This window comes from Macrotis lagotis, chromosome 7 (genome assembly GCF_037893015.1).
Source record: "Macrotis lagotis isolate mMagLag1 chromosome 7, bilby.v1.9.chrom.fasta, whole genome shotgun sequence".
Lineage (NCBI taxonomy): Eukaryota > Metazoa > Chordata > Mammalia > Peramelemorphia > Peramelidae > Macrotis > Macrotis lagotis.
The window spans coordinates 44,260,797-44,280,955 of NC_133664.1; the positions used below are offsets into that span (position 1 = coordinate 44,260,797).

The 20,159-nt window shown below is 35.4% G+C and overlaps 1 protein-coding gene across 2 annotated transcripts in view; it reads right to left on the reverse strand.

Moving 5' to 3' along the window:
* Positions 1-20,159, reverse strand: part of ULK4 (unc-51 like kinase 4) — a 730,095-nt gene that overhangs the window by 457,579 nt on the left and 252,357 nt on the right. For both annotated transcript variants that reach the window (XM_074195881.1, XM_074195880.1), the window contains 5 exons: positions 11,762-11,895; positions 9,503-9,624; positions 9,260-9,316; positions 768-819; positions 570-664 (listed from right to left, as the gene is read on the reverse strand). In XM_074195881.1, the coding sequence (XP_074051982.1) occupies positions 570-664; positions 768-819; positions 9,260-9,316; positions 9,503-9,624; positions 11,762-11,895 (460 nt within the window). The remainder of the gene's footprint in view (positions 1-569; positions 665-767; positions 820-9,259; positions 9,317-9,502; positions 9,625-11,761; positions 11,896-20,159) is intronic.

The window sequence follows — 20,159 nt, forward strand, 5'->3', positions numbered from 1 at the left end:
AGAGGTGACTATTAAGGAGTCAGCAGATAAAGGAAAAGGGAGAGGGGGGACTTTAAAATAAGAATTGACCTAAGTCATGGATACAGCTTAAATCTAGTATGGACCCAAAAGGTTCTGTGTCAAAAACTAACCTGTTTGATATCTTCCATTTCCCCTAGTTCTACAGATCTTAGCTGGTACTAGACAGAGAAACAGAAAAACTGAAGACACCCAAGGTATTCTTCTGGTACCTGGCTTCAGTCAGTCCAGTAGAACAGTTTCTTTACATAGGAAAGGAAACTATAAGAGATGACTTGGAAGAAAAGGATTCTGTAAGCTCCCTGAGGCAAGGAACACATCTTACTCATTTTTAGCTCATCTACTATCTAATGCTCCTAGCAGGAAACTGAAAAAATGTTTGTGGAATTAAACCCAACAGTTCTATCATGAGCTCTAGCATGACCACAAAGATTCTAAAATACTTAATTGTTTATGAACAAAACTAACTTATAATTTATTTGGAAATCCTGCACTATTGAGGAACTCAATGAACAGATTATTGATTTTTTTCAAAAATTGTTGGAACTGACCGTAGAGCGAAAATTTGTGAGCAAAGCTGGATGTTGTGTTACTGCTTCAAAAGCTAATAAGGTAATCTTGATCAACTCTTCTGATGCTGTTGGACCTGGGAATAAAATGATCATGACATGGTTTGTTGTTATGACACAAAAAAAATGTTAAAAATTTTTAAATGAAGAGAGATATAAATGCCCACATGAAATACTGACCTATGGCTCCATCTATATTGGTCTCTCCTGAATCTATGGACTTAATATGATTCTATAAAAAAAAGGAAAAATTGAAATAAACATGGCTTCCAAAACACAAGTGATTAATGCTATGCATAAAGAATCACTATTCTTCCTTATTAAATAGTTCACTGTTTAATAAGTACAATTCATTTAGCTAAACATTTAGATCAATACTGCTATACTATCCAGAATCATCTATTCATACATACATGTATATATAATGGATATATAAATCTATAGATGCACAAATATATCGTGCATACAGGACCATTATCCACATATACACTCATCCATCTGTATACATTTACATATATGTATATATAAAATATTACAGTTGACTGAACACAAGTTAAAAATAAAATGGAATAAACTTCCAAAGTAACAAATAGAAGTATTTCCTTAATATAAAAGTCGAACTTACTGATTAGCCATTTAAGTATATTGTGTATGACTCCACTTATACATAAGGCAAACTTTGGACCACCAGAACTCCTTGGCACAGACAGAGAGCTATGAATCTCTAACTTAAGGGAATAGGCATATGAGCCTAAATATCAACTAAAGTTGACAGACTCAGAGACAGTATCAGGCAAAAATAAGAATACATTGAGTCAATGTTTATTGAAAGTTCACCATATACAAACCTGAGGAGAGTTTTTTAAAAAGCTAATCATGGGGTGGCTAGGTGGCACAGTGGATAGAGCACTGGCCCTGGAGACAGGAGTACCTGAGCTCAAATTAGGCCTCAGACACTTAATAATTACCTAGCTGTATGACCTTGGGCAAGGTGCTTAACCCCATTGCCTTGCAAAAACTAAAAAAAAAAAAACCAAAACCCCAAAATCCCCACTAATCATGGCTATAGGAATGAATAAGATAAAAACATAATACATAAAAAAAGAAATCATAAACTTTGAAACTAATGAGCTAGAAAGAGTAATGAACATGTGCCCTGAAAGACTGTGGAACTAATGAACGAAGAAAGTGATTACACACAGGCCGAACTACTCAAAGAGGACATGAGTTTAAACTTTAAAGGAAAAAGAGATATGTCATGACAGAGAACTGTAGAAATCATCCTAGGTTTGAGAATCAAAGGCAGGAATTAAAAATAGAGGTTTGCACAAATGGAAGGAGTTTCTAAACAAAGGGCTGACAAATAAGAATAGTTACATGTCAGTTGTGATTATCATTTTTTAGGTTTTTGCAAGGCAATGGGGTGGGGGTGGGGGGATGACTTGCCCAAGATCACACAGCTAGGTAATTATTAAGTGTCTGAGGCTGGATTTGAACTCAGGTCCTCCACACCAGGGCTGGTGCTCTATTCACTGCACCACCTAACTTCCCCTATGATTATCTTTAATAAAAAGAAAAGATCAGCATGGCTCAGCAGGATTTGCCTCAGTCCACACACCAGAGGGAGCAATGTAGTGCTGCCTAGAGGACAGGAGGTAGAGAGAATGCAGAAAGCTGTCCTAGCTACATCCACTGACAATAAATTGCCTGAGAAGCAAGTACAGTAGTTTTCATCTGATACTCTTACTCTTCACTTTTAAACAAGATCATCAAAAAAAAAATAGAGGAAAAACCAAGGACAATCTCTGGCATTCCTACAAGGAAGTTGCCAAAAGGAAGAAGATACTGCGAATATTCCCAGCAGCCTAAGAAGTTTCTAAAGTGACACACTATTATGCCCAAGGTACCAAAACATTCTTCAATGGCCCCACTGAGAAGTTGGGAGAATGAAATATTGATGATTTGGGGTGAGTAAATGCTAAACTGTTCTTCCTAATGTTCCTCTGTCCTTTAATTTATTTCCACTCCTCTGATTTCACTTTTAAGCCAGGATATGACTTTCATGAGTGATACAAAGGACACGCTACTGATTTCTAGTGGCCAATAAGGGAGCAATCCTCTCCACAATTTGTTTTACCATTCATTACATTTCACTAAGTAAAAGTTTAGGAGATCGGAGAAAAATATGCTGTAAATAATTCTGGGAGCTTAATACATGATACACTCAGACCTTTTTTTTCTGATTTGATAATCTAATAGATTAAGCAGTCATTAAATGCTATGGACTAATATAATCATTAATCCCAACAGAAGAAATAACATTTTTCATGATGAGATGGTTATACTGTAATTTTATAGTTCAATTTATTTCTTCTTTCAAATAGGTTTATTTATTCTTATGCACATCCTACCAGCATAATGGGGACAATCCAGAGCATATCCTGGAGTCAGGAAGGCTTGGAACTACCTCTTGTCTGATATATATATATATATATATATATATATATATATATATATATATATATATATATATGTATATGTATATACATATATATATATATGGCTGTGGGCACCTGGACATGTCACAAGGATAGGAGACATAGAGAGCTGTCAGAGGAAATAAAACTGGACAGCTGCCAGCATGTTGGCATCCTGCCCATGATGTATCCTGCTGGAATGTAGGGTGGAGCTTGATTTACAAGTTTTCCCTCGCATCCCTACATTTAGCACAGTGTTCAAGAAAGAGGACTCTTAATAAATTCTGAGCACCCAATGGTCACAGATGGCATGCTTATATTTAGGGCAGATCAAGCTTTTTCACCCAGTGCCCCTGCTATAATAACAAGGCTCCAAATCTATCCTGAAACTCTGTTGTGTCACACTCAGAAGTTCTCCTACTAACAGGTACTTGGCTATGGAGCTGCTGGTTTTATCACATTCTGTCCTTTGCTTGTGCTGCTCTAGTGATCAAGAGAAGGCAGAAAACTCTCCCACCTTCACAACCTTCAGCTTTGACTTCATTTTTAATCCCTGGTGTTAGCTGGGGGGGGGGGGGGTATCTACAGAGCTCCAGTGTTCCAAGATGGTGAGGCTCCATATGCCACCATTCCCTGGGACAGTCCCAGCAGCTTCTAACAGCCTACTTACTGTTCTGTTACCAGCAATCCTAGCTAGGTCAGAATTAAATGGTGAAGATGGTGAAACTTCTCATAGGCAGCTCTTTAGTACAATTGCCCTCTGGCAGCTGGCGACCTTGTGATAACTTAAGACTTCATCATGAACTCACCCCATCTGCTCTCCCTCGGTGGCATGTTCTGCCCTAGACCCCAATGTCTCCTCAACAGAACACTAGCCTTCACATTTGTGAAACTCAATGAAGGGTCCCAGAATGTTTTCTTCACATCTTGGCGAAGTGAGTAATAAAAGCAGCCAACTTCCCATTTTACTAAGAGGAGACCATGCGACTTACCCAGCATCCTGGAGCTGGCAAGTACTGAAGTGAGGACTCAGATATAGGGGTTCTAACTGATTTCATGGCCAGGGCTTTAAAATAATTAACTGAGAGTAATGGGAACAAGCCCACCCCACAACAGAGGCAGACTCTGCCTCAGTCTACACACAAAGTTGCTGTATACCCAGAGTCTAATTCTGCCACTGTACAGAGCATGCTCATTTTGGAAATAATACCCTCAGATGTTCCAGACATATTAACAGAAGCTAATATTTATCTAGAGTCAGGCTGGACAAGTGGTTCCTTCACAACAAACCCATGAGGAGGAACTGTAAGTCTCATCCTCTCTACTTTCAGATGTGAAAATGGAGAGTTGCAGAATTAAGTCCCCTGTCTATGACCAGGAAACGTCAGAGCTAGGAAAAAAGTGAGCTCATCCACAATTTCAAATACAGCAGCTTTCACTAAACCGCACATCCCACCTCTTATAATCTGATATTTTCACCCTTCATTCACCATCTTTATACATGTTTTGATCTTCTATCACACTCTGGGCCCTGATCATCAAGAATCATGATCTATCTAACTCTCTTTTCCCAAGGTCCTAGTATAAGGTACTGCACAAGGGAAAAGTTCAACAGACATTGGCTGAAAGAAGAAAGAGATTCATTAAAGTTTAGAGAGAAAAAGAAGAGTTGTCACTACCTGCCCCCAATAAATAGGATAGTCTCTTTACTTCATCAAGTAATCAAAATCTATACCAATAGGAGTCCTTGGGAGTAGCACTTGGATGGGTGCTGCTGCTGCTAAGTAATTATATTTATGATCATCTTCAGTAAAGATCTATCTTGTGACTTGAATCGATTAAGTCAAATGAAATTAGAAGAAAGCTTTTTCTTTTTTCGATTCCTTTTGACTAGAGCTAGGAATTCCATTTTTCTTAAAAATGTAAATAATGATGAATTTTTCTGGTGGATCTAATGAATTTTCTGTCAGTCAACACCTGCTTGTGAATTAATCTAGTCCCTGGTCTTTGTTCAAACTCCATGATTCTTTCTCTGGAAACAGAGGGTATTCTCCATTGCAGATAGCCCAAATTGTCCCTGATTGTTGCACTGATGGAATGAGAGAGTCCATCAAGGTTGATCATCACCCCCATGTTGCTATTAGGGTGTAGAGTGTTGTTCTGGTTCTGCTCATCTCACTCAGCATCAGTTCATGCAAATTCCTCCAGGCTTCCCTGAATTCCCACCCCTCCTGGTTTCTAATTGAACAATAGTGTTCCATGACATACATATACCAGAGTTTGCTAAGCCATTCCCCAATTGAAGGACATTTACTTGATTTCCAATTCTTTGCCACCACAAACAAGGCTGCTATGAATAATTTTGTACAAGTGATGTTTTCACCCTTTTTCATGATCTCTTCAGGGTATAGACCCAGTAGAGGTATTGCTGGTTCAAAGGGTATGCACATTTTTATTGCCTTTTGGGCGTATTGTGAACGAATCTAAACAGAAGATGAAGTGTACATAATATAAAGTGTTCTTCTCCACCTCATTAATCAATCAATCATGAAAAAGTCAATCACAATGAATACAATTATACAATTATATTTCCTAAATATGTCCATGATGTCAAAATCTCTTGTTAACCTAAACTTATTCAAGAATTTGATAATTATACTTACTCATATACTATGATCAGGTAGGTTTTATATCAAGAATGTAGAGATGGTCTAGATTAGAAAACCAGCAATATAATTTGCCTCATAAATAACAAAGTCAACAGAAATCATATAATTTTTTTGAGAAATCATATAATTATCACATGGGTTCATAAAAAGTTTTTGACAAACTATAACACTCATTCCTATTAAAAAATTAGAGAGCCTAGAAATAGAGGGAGTTTCCCTTCAAATGTTAAATAATATCTATCTAAAACTAAGGACAAGCATTTTCTGTTATGGGAATAAACTAGTAGAAGCCTTCTAACTTCTCTAATAATGACAAAGTTCTTAGAAAATACAAAAATCATGTTCCCATATAGAAAGATTAACACTTATAATTTCTTTTTCATATTTATCCTTCATTTGAATCTTATATTTGACAGTCAAACTTTCTATTTACATCTGATCTTTACATCAGGAATGCTCAATTTCATTAAATATTCATTTTTCCTTGAAATATACTGTTTTTGAGGTAGATTATTCTTAGACATTCTGGAATATGATAATCCAAGCTCTCTGTTCCTTTAACATAGTAATTGCTAAATCTTTTTTTTTGGTTTTGCAAGGCAATGGGGTTGAGTGACTTGCCCAAGGTCACACATCTAGGTAATAAAGTGTCTGAGGCTGGATTTGAACTCAGGTCCTCTTGATTCCAGGGCCGGCGCTCTATCCACTGCACCACTAGCTGCCCCATAACTGCTAAATCTTGTGTGATACTGATTATGTCTCCATTGTATTTGAATGGTTTCTTTCTGGTTGCTTGAAGTAATTTCATTTTGGGAATTCTAAAATTTGACTATAATATTGCTGGGAGTTTTCATTTTCGGTTCTCCTTCAGTTGTTATTCAGTGGATTCTTTCAATTTCTATTTTTTTCTTCTGGTTCTAGGTTGTCAGTGCAAGATAATTTCTTGAAATATGATATTTAGACTCTTTCTTTGATCATGGCTTTCAAGTAATCTAATAATTCATAAATGATCTCTCTTCAATCTATATTCCAGGTCAGTTATTTTCCCAAAGAGATAGTTCACATATTTTGGCTATCTTTCCATTCTTTTGATTTTGTTTTAAATGCTTCTTGATGTCTCATGGGGTCATTAGCTTCCATGTGCTCGATTTCAATTTTTAAGGAATTATTTTCCTTAGTGACATTTTATACCTCTTCTTCTGCCCAATTCTGCTTTTTAAGGAGTTATTTTCCTCAGTGAATTTTTGTATCTATCTTTTCCATTTGGTCAATTCTGCTTTTTTTAAGGAGTCCTTTTCATCAGTGAATTTTTGTACTTTTTTTTTTTATCAATTCTGGTTTTTAAGGTGCTATTTTATTCCATATTTTTATGACTCTGTTACCAAGATGTTTTCATAGTTTTTTTCTCTTTCCTTTCATTTCTTTATCTAATTCTCCCTTTACCACTTTGCTCATGAAAATTTTTTGTAATCTTTTCTAGGAATTCTTGCTGGGTTTATGTAGGTTTTACTTGTAGCTGTTTTGACTTAATTTATTTTCTTCTGAGTCTGTGTCGTGACCTTCCCTGCACCATAGTAGACTTTTATGATCAGGTTCTTTTGTTGTTGCTATTTGCTCATTTTCCCACATCATTTCTTGATTTGGAACTTTATGTTAATATTGGAGTCTGTAAGTGGGAAAAGGACAAAGACTGAAATTTTAGTCTTTTTTTCTGCACTGCTCTTTTGGAGCTAGTTCTGGGACTTTGGAAGTTTTCAATGTTTTCAAGATAACATGATCTGGGGAGAAGGGAAGTTTTCACTTTAGTGAAGGGCCAGGAGGGGCCCCAATCCCTTGCGACTGTAACCAAGATTACTCTTCAGGTCTCTCCCTTCCTTGGGAGAAGAAACAATACTGTTCTCTAGTGTCCCTGATCTGGAAGTGGATCTGGAATCCCTTAGGATTTCCACTCCCTCTTTGACCAAAAGTCCCTCTTCCAAACTGTTATGAAGACTGTCACACTTTAATGTTAACAATCAGGAAAAGGTTTATGATAGCAATCTAATAGCAAATAATATTATAGGAAAAAAAAGTCCTAGATGATTTTCTCAACTTGAAAATATGAGAGCACACAAAGGTTTGGTGAAAGTATTTCAACTATTTTATTCATTTATCAAATCATCCCTTTATGTAAATTTTAGGTCATTCTAACATTTTTCTTTAAGCTTTTACAAAAATGTAAAGAACAGGTCAAATGTCCTTGAAGATGGGCAACAAGAATTGTGTAAGTCATTATAATTCATTGGGAATCATGGCAGCAAAACCCATTATAGAGTCAAAGAATGTTAAAACTAGAGAGGCCTATAGGAATGATCTAATTCAAACTTCTGATTTAACAGAAAAGTTAAATTTCAGAATGAAATGATTTGATAGAGTTAGGTGGTAAAATGAGAGTTAGAATCCAGGGTTCCTGATTTATAGACAAATAGTCTTTATATAATTCAGTAGATTTCTATAAGATAGCCATACTAAAATAATCTCCAAGTTACAAATAAAATACACTCCCTGAGATTCAGAGTAGAAAGTTTCTAAAAGGTTGCTGTTTCATGCATATGCAAAGAAGTTTAATTTGGCAGTCTGGAGAATTGTAATTATAAGAAACTAAAAAATAAAGAATCATCTAAAGTAAATTCCTTGAATATATAGATTCTTTGCAGTTAATGACTTATAAGAAACATTTATACTTCAAAACATTCTAGCTCTCCTTGAGGTATAAACTTCTCAAAAAAAGCCATTCTCCTTTGTGAGTGACATTTTTACAATCTGAACTAATGATAGAAAGATAAATTACTACCTTATTTTAAAATAGAGATTCATGGCATTTTTGAAAGTTTGAATTATAAATATCAAAGTAAGACTGCAGATGCTGAAAGTGACAAATGTTTTGTTTTTCTCTATTATATGGCTCAGTATTTCATCAACTTAAAAAGAAGGGAACTATATAACTGGCAAGGAGAAGATAACATGATTGCTGAGATGTATACTCTTCTACCATGAAATAATATTTCATTGAACCAAGGACTGAAGTGAAAGAAAATATACTAGACTATTTTTCATAATTTTAAAATTAAGTTTAAAAATTGTACATATAGTCTGAAAACATAATCATTTAAATAGTTAAGAAAATTCATTATCAGATAATGTAAGAAAGCATAGATTCTAATTATAAAGTATTCTCCAAATTCTGTTTTCCTTCATTTTGTCATTTTAGGATTCTTCATGATATTTAATATCATAATCTGTAACCACATTTCTATGGAGAAGTTCACCCTATTTGTGGCTGTCTACTGAACTAATACATTATTGGAAAGGAATTCATTTTCTTCCAAATGTCAAATTTTATTACAGCCAAGGGATTAAAAAAAAGGTCACTTCCCTGGAGAAAATTGAATACCACTTGGATTTTTAAATTACCCCATTGACACACAATCCTAGAGACAGCAGAAGTGCCACATGCGAACTTGAAACATCAAAGGCATTTACTTACAAGCAAAGTTCCACAACTGAAAAGAAACTCCTCTGTTACAACTTGAGGGCGGAATACCTGTAGGACAAGAGTAAGGTAGACTGAATACTTTAAGCATATGTAAAATTTTATTAAGTAATGCATAAAAACTGAAAATTTTGTTTGACTTTTCTAATTCTAACATTTAACAATGTACACAGTCAACTGAAAGAGGAGTGAGTCAAATTTGGATTTCATTTTTTTGTTTATAAAAGTGAATCCTACCTGTGAGGTCACAAGGTGAAGCACTACAGGCATCATTGGAAGACAGATCTTCAGCTGCTTAATTTGTACAGTCGATGGATGCTTACGGCCAGAAACATTAGCCAATGCACTAAGAACGTCACCTGCAAATCATGACATGGAACTCTACAAACTCAAGGTACTGCCCACATTCAGATGTAATAGAACATTAGTTTAGTATTTGGGGATGAGGAGTGGGTAAAAGGGAGGATATAGGAAATGGGGGAGGGAAAGAATAGAGCATATTAATGAAAATAGACAAGGATGGAGAAAAAAGTAAATGGGATCTGATCCCATGGGGATAAAGAATCAGAATATGGAAGAATCATTTTATGATGGTGGTTTATTAGCCAGCCCTTCAGGAGGTATGAGACACTGAATTCCAAAATCATTCATCACTTGGGAAATATCTCATAGAAATGAATCCCTTATCAGACATTGAGGTTGGGTTACATATATAATAAATAGTTAATCTTCAGGTACCACTGCTTTCTTTTGAAATTAAAAATTAATATCCAATGAGCAAAATTCTGTCCTTTAATTTGTATGCAAAGAATAGTTTATGCAGCAAAATAAAGACTATGTCAACATTTTGATCATTATCATCAATATGCATTTTCTCAACAAGAAAGATAAGAAATCTCCAAATGTCCTAAGGAGGTGGGGAAAGAGTAAAAGTAATGGGAAGTCATTTTTATAAACATGACTCAGAGGCTTCAATCTAAGAATATTTTAATATAAACAGCTAAAACTAATTTCAAATGTTTAATATTTCTGGTTTATAGCAACATCTGCTGGAAAAGCATGGGATTAGAATAGATTTAGCTAATAAAAAAGTAAATTGTCCAAAATATGAACATCTATAAAATTGTTGTAATTTCTAATAACTAGCATAGAACAAGAACAGCACATTTCTGATTAGTTAGTAGCATTTTATTTTTATTTTTTCAAGTACAACAATTTATTTATCCATTTCCCAACCAATGAGTATCTATGTTATTTCCACTTTTTATTTAATATTTATTCTCATTTTTTACAAATAATGTTATTTTATACATTATTTTATTTTATTTTGGGTCTTTTTTTTTCTTTTTTGGATTTTACAGAGCATTTTATTTTTTAAACTAATTTTTTAATAATTAAAATAATAGACTTCTGATTTTAAAATTTCATTCATAATATGCACATAGTAAGTTTTTGTTCAAATGAATTGGACTTGTTAATTTGAAGTTTTGCCTTACTCTTTAAAAAAATGTGCATTTAACATTTTATTTCCTAATCTTTTCTTTCTTTCTGAATATAATTCACAGTAATATGTCATATTGAAGTTTCTATTACAGTGTTCCTCACAAAAACACTAAGATTAATAATGTAAGAATCATTATCCCCATGTTACAGATGAGGAAAAGAAACAGAAAGGCCCAAGGTCAAAATAGTTTTCATATCCTGTTTTCTTTGACTCAAGGTTCAGTGCTCATTCTATTATATCATGCTATGCTGATAGAACCTTTAAAGAATAGACAGGACTTGGACAAGATAAAAAAAGTGCCTTCCAGAATTAGGTAGGAAGAAAGATCGCACAAAACTCTCATTTAAAAAAAGAATTGTACTATTGTACTGGTTATATTCTCAATTTCCAAGATCCACTCTCTGTCTCTCTCTGTCTCTGTCTCTGTCTCTGTCTCTGTCTCTCTCTCTCTCTCTCTCTCTTTCTCTGGTTTTTGCAAGGTAATAGGGTTAAGTGACTTGCCCAAGGTCACACAACTAGGTAATTAGGAAGTGTCTGAGGTCACATTTGAACTCAGGTCCTCCTGACTCCAGGGCCGGTGCTCTATCCACTGCTACACCTAGCTGCCTCTCACCTTCTCTCTTTAGACACTTTTGAAAGTTGTCATTTTAAAGTGACTATCATCAGCATCTGGGAATCTTTTCCCTTCATCAGTCAGTCAACATACACTTTGTTAAGCTCTGATGACATTCTAGGCCTAAGCACTGGGATCAAAATCAATCAATTCTTTGATCTAGTTCTGAAAAATTGAAACAACTGTGAAGATGGCTGTGGAGGTCAAAACTCAAGTCCAAGGTAAGGTGGATTTTGCTGTCACTAAAGACAGGGATGAAGACAGTAGAAGAAGCCGGTCCCCATTCTCTATAAGTTCCAGATTCTTCAGTGAGAACAAAGTAAGAAAAAGCAGAAAGTGAGGAAGGGACTGCAAGTCCCAGCTGCGTGGTTCAATTTACCCAGAATTCCTGGCAGCTCCTGCACAATGTGATAGATGAGAAGATCCAGGCATTTTGACAGGTACTCATTGCCGCTTTGCTGCTCCTTTCCTGGGGTGGCCTTTCTGCTGTCTCTTTCAATGTACATCACCAGTCTACACACAAGCAAGCGAAAAAGATTACTTCTCATGGCAAAAACAACGGAGAGCATTTCTCCAAAAATACCACCAAGGCAGACATTTCCAGGAGGCACAGTCAAAACCAAGTTGACATCTAGATATGGTGGCAGTAAGCATTCCACATCTGCTTTCTAAAACAAAAGTCTGAGAAAGAAAATAAGCTTTTAATTTCCCTATCAATGAAGTACAGAAGATCATTTTATGCTAAAATTTTAAATCAATCAGGTGTCCTCAGTCTATTACATTTACAAGGTAACACATAAAAGGTCAAAAGACAGAATATGACTTAGAATATGATTTCATGCTGAAAGTATTCTTGATATAAATATATACCTTCTGCTGATAATCTGGCTGGCACCTGCATATAAGCACAGAAAGGGAGATCTCCAGACTTGGATTCTACCTGTTTTATTCTACTAAACTTTCAATAAAATCTGGCCAAGGAAAAATCAATAGCTTGGCACTAGAACTCAGCCATTAAATGTTTCAGTTTCTCAAAGTGCCCCCATCTACCAATTTTATGACATGGTATAATTTTAACTTTCGAAAACAGGAAACTATTAGCAAAGAATTTCATTTATATAAATATAAATGCTAAATAAAGGTACCAAGCAGAAAAAATATTACTCGCTTATGAGGAGATTGAGTCAAAATAACAAAAATGATGATACTATCTAAACTAATTTACTTATTCAGTGCTTTATCAATCAAATTTCCAAAATAATATTTTATTAGGGAAAAATGACATGATTCATATAGAGGGAAATAAGATCAAGAATCTTGGGATAATAATGAAAAAAGGAAAGGAAAGGAGTCAGGGTCTATCAGTACCAGATCTGAAATTACATTCCTAAGCAGTTATCATCAAGACAATCTAGTATTGGTTAAAAAAAAAAGAGAGCTATCAGTGAAACAGATCAAGAATATAATATACAAAAGCAAGCAAAAGCAACTATATATTATTTGATAAATCCCCCTATTTGGTGAGCCTGTTTAATTCCTATTGATCAAAGTTCACATCACTGATACAGAGAAAACAATTCTTCTAGTATCAGGTCATAGTATCATTAATGGATGTGATCTCAATGGCCATCTAGCCTAATTTTTATTGTCGTTTAGTTTTTTCAGTCATGTTTGATCCTTCGTGGTCCCATTTGGGATCATTTCTCAGTAAAGAGACTGAAATGTTTGCCATTTCATTTTTCAGTTTATTTTACAAATGAGGAAACTGAAGCAAACAGGATGAGGTGACTTGTCCAGAGTCACAAAGCTAGTAAATGTCTAAGTTCAGATCTGAACTCATGAAGGTAAGTAAGTCTTTCTAACTTCAAGCCCAGCACTCTATCTACCCTATCTTCAGACTCCAAATCCAGTGGTCAACAAATTTCACAATTTTACATAAGAAAAGAATGAACATTTTACCTAAGAAAACCTTGTAAGGGCATGATATCATAGAAGGAGTATTAGAATTGGTGCCTGAAGGACCTGGGTTCAAGTTCTTTCTCTGATACTTTCCGGCTGTGTGATCCTGGGCAGATATCCTAATCTCTGAGATTCAATTACTTCATCAAAATGAAATGGAGACAATAAATAGCACCACTTAAAATTTAACAGTATGCAAAGTGCTTTTGAAATACATAGTTAGGCATTAATATTATACAATTCCTCTGATTTATCAATATAATAGCCCTGTCAAAGAAATATATAAGGATAGGCTACAACAACCTGTTCTTATTGAAACCCTATTGGTTCTTTGCAAGTACTATTTCTTTTTTCTAGATGTAAACTAATCATCCTTCCAATATGTGTTTCAGAATTTTGTCAGTAATCAAAGTTAAGCTCAATTCCCATTTTGTCCCTCTCCCTCCTTTGTTTTTTTGAAAAATCAAGATTTTGCCTTCCTCTAATTCACAATATTGCTACCATTTTCTAATTCACAACATTGCCGTTATTTCTATCTTCATAGCTTATTTTGAAATTTTCTTATTTTGTTCCCCCACCCTTAGAAGGAACAAATCATCATTAAGACAAATCAAGAAATTATTGACTGCTGTGTTTTTGACCTGGCCCTGGAATCCAGAAGACCTGAGTTCAAATCTGATCTCAGGGGCAGCTAGGTGGCGCAGTGGATAGAGCATCGGCCCTGGAGTCAGGAGTATCTGGGTTCAAATCCAACCTCAGACACTTAATAATACCTAGCCATGTGGCCTTGGGCAAGCCACTTAACCCCATTGCATTGAAAAATCTAAAAAAAAAATCTGGTTTCAGATGCTAGTTGTATGATCTTGGCAAGTCATGTAACCCCCACTGTCCCACCAACTCCCCCCCCCCCAAAAAAAAAACAATTTACCCCTCCAGAGCCATAACCTGATGATCTGATCTGTTCCATCCCCCCAAGATGCAGTTCTGATATGCTTTGTGGCATCTGGACCTCTCTCATCTTGTTTGCTTATCCAGGGCTTAGAACAGAGGTTGACACAGAACAAAAGCTTGTAAATTGACTGATCTTGATTCTCATGTCCCTAGAAAAGCAGAACGCTGCCATAACCTGGGCTGGGGCTCCTGAAGTTCCTCAGAGTGTCCTCAGGTTACTCTCCAGACTCAAGTCTGGTGACGTGTGTCTGAGGTCACAACATCTGGGATCAAGCTCAAAAGAACAAATAAAGATCTGTGGTCATTTTTGTTGCTGGTTGGTGGTCTAGTCAAGTCTAGCTCCTTGTGACCCCCAAGAAACATAATCTGTCCATGAGGTTTTCTTGGAAAAAACACTGGAGAGGTTTGCCATTTCTGTCTCCAGTGGATTAAGGCAGGCAGAAGTTAAGTCACTTGCCCAGTGTCACGTAACTCATAAGTGCTTGAATCTGGATTTGAACTCTATCCAATGATTTACCTTCCAAATGGGAAGATCCCTTCATACAAATCACTAGAGGGTCACAGGGAACTCAGGCTGACTTCTCATTTCTATTTATTTTAAAATTCTACCTGAATTCAAAGGGAGGAAAAATAGGCCTGAGAAATATTTTGATTTAAAAATCTCCCTTCTAAAGTCATTAAATGACTTGTGTTTTGTGGATAAAATATTATTTTCTAATTATTTGTATACTATTTGGTTCCTTTGAAGTAATTAGTTTATTGGAAGTCAGATAACATAATCTAAATGAGCTTCCAAAACAACATAGATTTGCAAGGCATTACAATAAAGAAAATTTCACATTAAACAACTTTATCATAGAAAGTTTGGACCTAATTTCTCATTTTAATGACCAAATAATGCCTGTTAAGAATCTGCCAGCATATGAGACTGTATTAAGCACCATGAGTGAGCTCAGCCCAGTCCTGATCTCATAAGCTAAAACAAATGCATATTTTTAGTATATCTTTGAGATTTCTATGTATTGCATAAACTGTATCTAGAGTACTGAACTTGTAGTGGGGAAGACCTCAGTACAAATCCTGCCTCAGATACTTACTTACATGACCCTGGGCAAATCATATAATGTATCAGACTCAGTTTTTCCTACAGTAGAATGGCACCTATCTCACAAGGTTTGGGTGAAGATCAAATAAGATAATATATTTAAAGGACTATGCAAACCTAAGAGTGTAAACAAATGCTAACCATCATCATCATCATCATTATTATTCATAGGATTTATCCTATAGTCATGCAATGAACAAAATAGGTGGGGTAGTGGATAGAATGTTGGATTTGCTATTAGGAAGACCTAAATTCAAATTGTACCTCAAACTCTTACTACCTGGAGAGTCTCAGCTACCTTCATCAATAAAATAAGGGTGTCAGACTCAATGGCTCCTACAATCACTCTCATTTCTAAATCAATAATCTATAAACCAATGATTCTAAGTCTAAAGAAATATTCACATTCAGTAAAGACCAGCAATGAAATGTAGCCTATTGATTGTTCTACTGATTGAACATGGTCCAAACATTTGGTAATAGGTCTAATTATAAATCTCTCCTCCAAATCATTTCCAAGTACTAAGCAAAAAGTGGGTGACTACCAATTTTTTTAATGAAATTTTAAAAAGCAGAAGAATTGAAAAGTTTGGACCTGTCTGGTCAAGTTACCTTAATTTCCAAAAGAGAAAAGGAAAACATTTACTTTTCCTTAGAAACCAAACAATTTTGGCTTAAGGCTTTTCTTTTTTATATATTCTTGGTTAAAATGCAGTTAAACTATCACATAAATTCAAAATTAAAAGTTCAAGTCGTGAAATTCCTCGAAGTTATATCAAAATGACAGAATTAAAGGAATCTATTATTAGAAGATTCAAGTGAACTGCCAGTAAATGACATAGTGAGAAATCTACAGAAACAATGAACAATTTTAAAAAATGCTTTAGAAGCAACTTAAGTGATTCCATATTGTATAACACTTTCATAGATTGGAGGTTTCAATGGACCAAAGAAAAGAGTCGAGTAGTATGTTAAATTCTACTATGAGATTAAGTGACAAGCATATCTCTTGACCAGAAAATGTTCTACTAGCAGTAACTAATGAGGCTTCTCTAAATGTTCCTATATATCTCTTTCAAACCCTAAATGTATGTATCTGGATAAAATAAACACAAATACAAGTTCCCCAAATTATTTAGAGCATCCTGGATATGACTTAACTTTTTCCCAATATTCTAGGTGGAACACAAAGAAAAGAAGAATAATTTCATGCACTTGGGATCATTATGCTTCAAGACTTACAAAACATCATTTTTGAAGGTTGATGAAGTTTTTACAAAAAAATTAAATATTTAAGTCCTTTTTGTTATTATAAGGAAAAAGGAAAAAAGAAAAAGACTAGCTTAATAACAGTTGTAAAGGGGATTCTTAGTCAAGCATGATTCAACTAGTTTACTTTAGAGGGTCCTCCCAATGACAAGATGCTAGGAATCTATGTCAGTCATTCCTTGAGTCCAGGCCCTTATCACCTTTTACCGAGATTCCAGTTGGTCTCTCATACAACTTAAAGTCCAAGTATCTTCCTTACATGCAATTTAATTGTGTCACTACACTATCAAGCTAGGCCAGTCACTCCTTTGGACTGCAAGATCAAACATCAATTCCTCTGTTGAGCTTTGAAAGTACTTCACCACCTGGCATCAAGACATCTGTCCAGCTTCGTTATCCAGTTCTCCCCAATCCAGCCAAATTGGCTTTCTCTCCCTTCCTAACTCCTGATCCATCCTCTCTCTCTCTCTCTCTCACTGCCATGCATCTGCATTGGTTGGGCCCCATGTGAGCCATGCCCTCCTTCCTTACCTCTGCCTCACTGACTCCTCTTCATTGATGACCCAGCTCAACACCACCTTCTACATGAAACCTTTTGGGATACCTCTAGTGGCCAGGACCTTCCCTCTAAAACTACCTTGCATTTAACATTATTATTATTATTATTATTATTATTGTTATTATTATTATTATTGTTATTATTATTATTATTATTATTATTTATTATCAGCCAAGGGCAATGGAGCTCACCTATCTCTCAGGACCAAAGGACCCATGTTCAACTGCTGTTCATATGAAACCCTTCTCCACCTCAGCCTTCAATATAAATATTCAAACAAGTCTCTTTATTACTCTTTCTATTTGTTCTAAATATTATTGCAGTCTTGATCACAGCATGCATCTCCTGATTTCTTCCTTCATAGTTGTATTCCTGAGGGCTTGCACCATACCTGGTCATAGTATAGGTATTTTGTTTTAAATAATAGTTATAATTAACATCTATATAGTTTTATATTGTGCTTTAAGGTTTACAAAGCATTTTACATATGTTATCTCATTGGATTCTTACAACAACCCTTGGAAGTAAATGCAGTTTTTGACTCCATTTTACTGATAAGGTAACTGAGAAACAGAGAAGTTTGTCTAGACTTACCTCTGTAAGAAATTGCCTGGGTCAGGATTTGAACTCAGTTCTGACTCCAAGCCTGGCTTCCCCTAAGTTAAATACTTGATTGAATGAGAGACTGTTCATTTCTACCCTATATTCTTACTTCTGTCCATACTATCTCCCAAGCACAAAATGGGCATCTGCCTCTGAAATCCCTCTTGAAATTCAAATTCTTTTGGGGCTTTTCTGTGAGTGTCCACCTCTTCTTTGGGACCTGCTTTGTTTTCCACACCAGGAAGGAATCCTAATACTAATAGCTAATTAGGAATACTTAATCCCAAAACTTTCTTGCTCTAGCTCTGATATAATTTATTCTAAATATATGTCTTTCTCCCTGCCTTCCCATTCCCAGAACAGATTGGAAGCACACTGAAGGCAGTGCTTTTCATCCTTCTTTGCATTTCTGCCAATATTAATAATCTATACATAATAAGTTCATTAAATCAAATTAAATTAAATTGACTACATAAAATAATGAACATTTTAAAAGTCCATGATCCTCATCTCTCTGAGATGGAGGCTTCAAAATTCCTGTTAGTCCGACTTCTCTAAATAACAGGTCCTCCTATTGTGGCCATGTGCTGGGGAGGGGAAGGGACAACAGCAGAGATCTATTAGAGGCACAGGATCAAATATTGCTTCCCTCCTATACCCACCAGGGTCAGAGAAGTAGGAACCTGAAATTCTTTTTGAGGGAGCTGGGGGAGAAGCCAGTGAGCCTATGGAAGGCAACTGTCAGAAAAGGACTCCTGAGAATATCATGCAATGCAAGTGATTGAACTTGAAAAGAAATGTTTCAGTTTTCCATGGGAGAAAGAGGATTTAGATGCTGACCCCCTCCCCAGAGAAGTATACCTCTCCATTTCCAGATATGTTCCCTTTTAACAACAAGATTCAGTTATTATGTAGACAAAGTGAGAGGGACTTTCAGGAAAACTGACATACCTACTTAGTTCAAAAAATTAAAATGTTAGTTGGCATGAGCTGCTCATTAGGAAGAAGATGTCCTGAGAAGACGTACTATTAATAGAACCCTTTAGGACACTAACCTCTGGTTTGCCTAGGATTCAGTTTCATTACAGGCTGATTCTACTCAAAATATGATTTTAAAATTTTATAATGTTGTAACATTCCGAATAAGTTCAAGTATCCATTTGACTAGTATATGTTATTGTGATTTGCAGTTTTCATAGGTGAAAAAAGTACCAATTAGAATAGGAGGTAAAGCAGCCAAAACTACAAGCTGTAGTAATAAATTATATTAATACATTTCAGAAAATGTCCATATCAGCAGACAAAATACATGCTGAACATAGGGAGAAATTTTTATGCTATATACTGGCTCAAGAGGCATTAACAGCTTCAGAACTTTGCACGAAAGGAATTTAATTTTAATGCAAAAGTTGGCTGCTAAGTTCTTATACTTCACAGGTGTTCTAATAAATTAAACTAATTAAGATGCAAGAAAAAATTCTAACAAAATAGGCTACATTATGCTGTGATAAGTCTCCTACACCAGTGTTTCGCGGATTAACATATGAATCCATTTCCATTATAAATGTAATTATTCATTATTCTAATTTAAGATAGAAACAAGAGAGGCGGCTGTCTAAACTGGATCATGGAGCAGATGTTAATTTCTCAGTTCTGATTTATAAATCCCTACACCACAGTTCAACATTTTCTTTCTTTTTAAAAATTATTTTTCTACTTTATTATTTTTTAGCATTCCTTTCTATGAGTTCCAGATTCTCTCCCTCCCACTCCTACCCCACCCACTGAGAAGGTAAACAATATATCAATTATACATATGAAATTATGCAAAACAGCTCCATATTAGCATATCACAAAAAAGTGAGAAAATTGTACTTCATTTTGCACTCGGAGTTTATTAGTTCTCTTTCTGGAGGTGGATAACATTTTGTCATCATGAGTCCTTTGGAAATGTCATGGATTATCATGCTCATTTGAGTAACCACATCTGTTACAGTTGATCATCACTGTAACATTGCTACCTCTGTGCCCAATGATCTCTCTTGGTTCTTCTCATTTCACTTTGCAAAGTTATAAAGGTCTTGCCATATGTTTTTTTTTCTTTCTGAAACCACACCTCTCATCATTTTCCAACAGCATAATATGCCATCAAAATCATATACCACAACTTGTTCAGCCATTCCCCAATTGATGAGCATCTTCTCAATTTCCAATTTCTTGCCACCACAAAAAGAGCTGCTACAAATATTTTGACACAAATAGCTCTTTTTTCTTTGGGATACAGACTTTGCTGGGTCAAAGGGTATGTGTCATTTTATAGCCCTTTGGGCT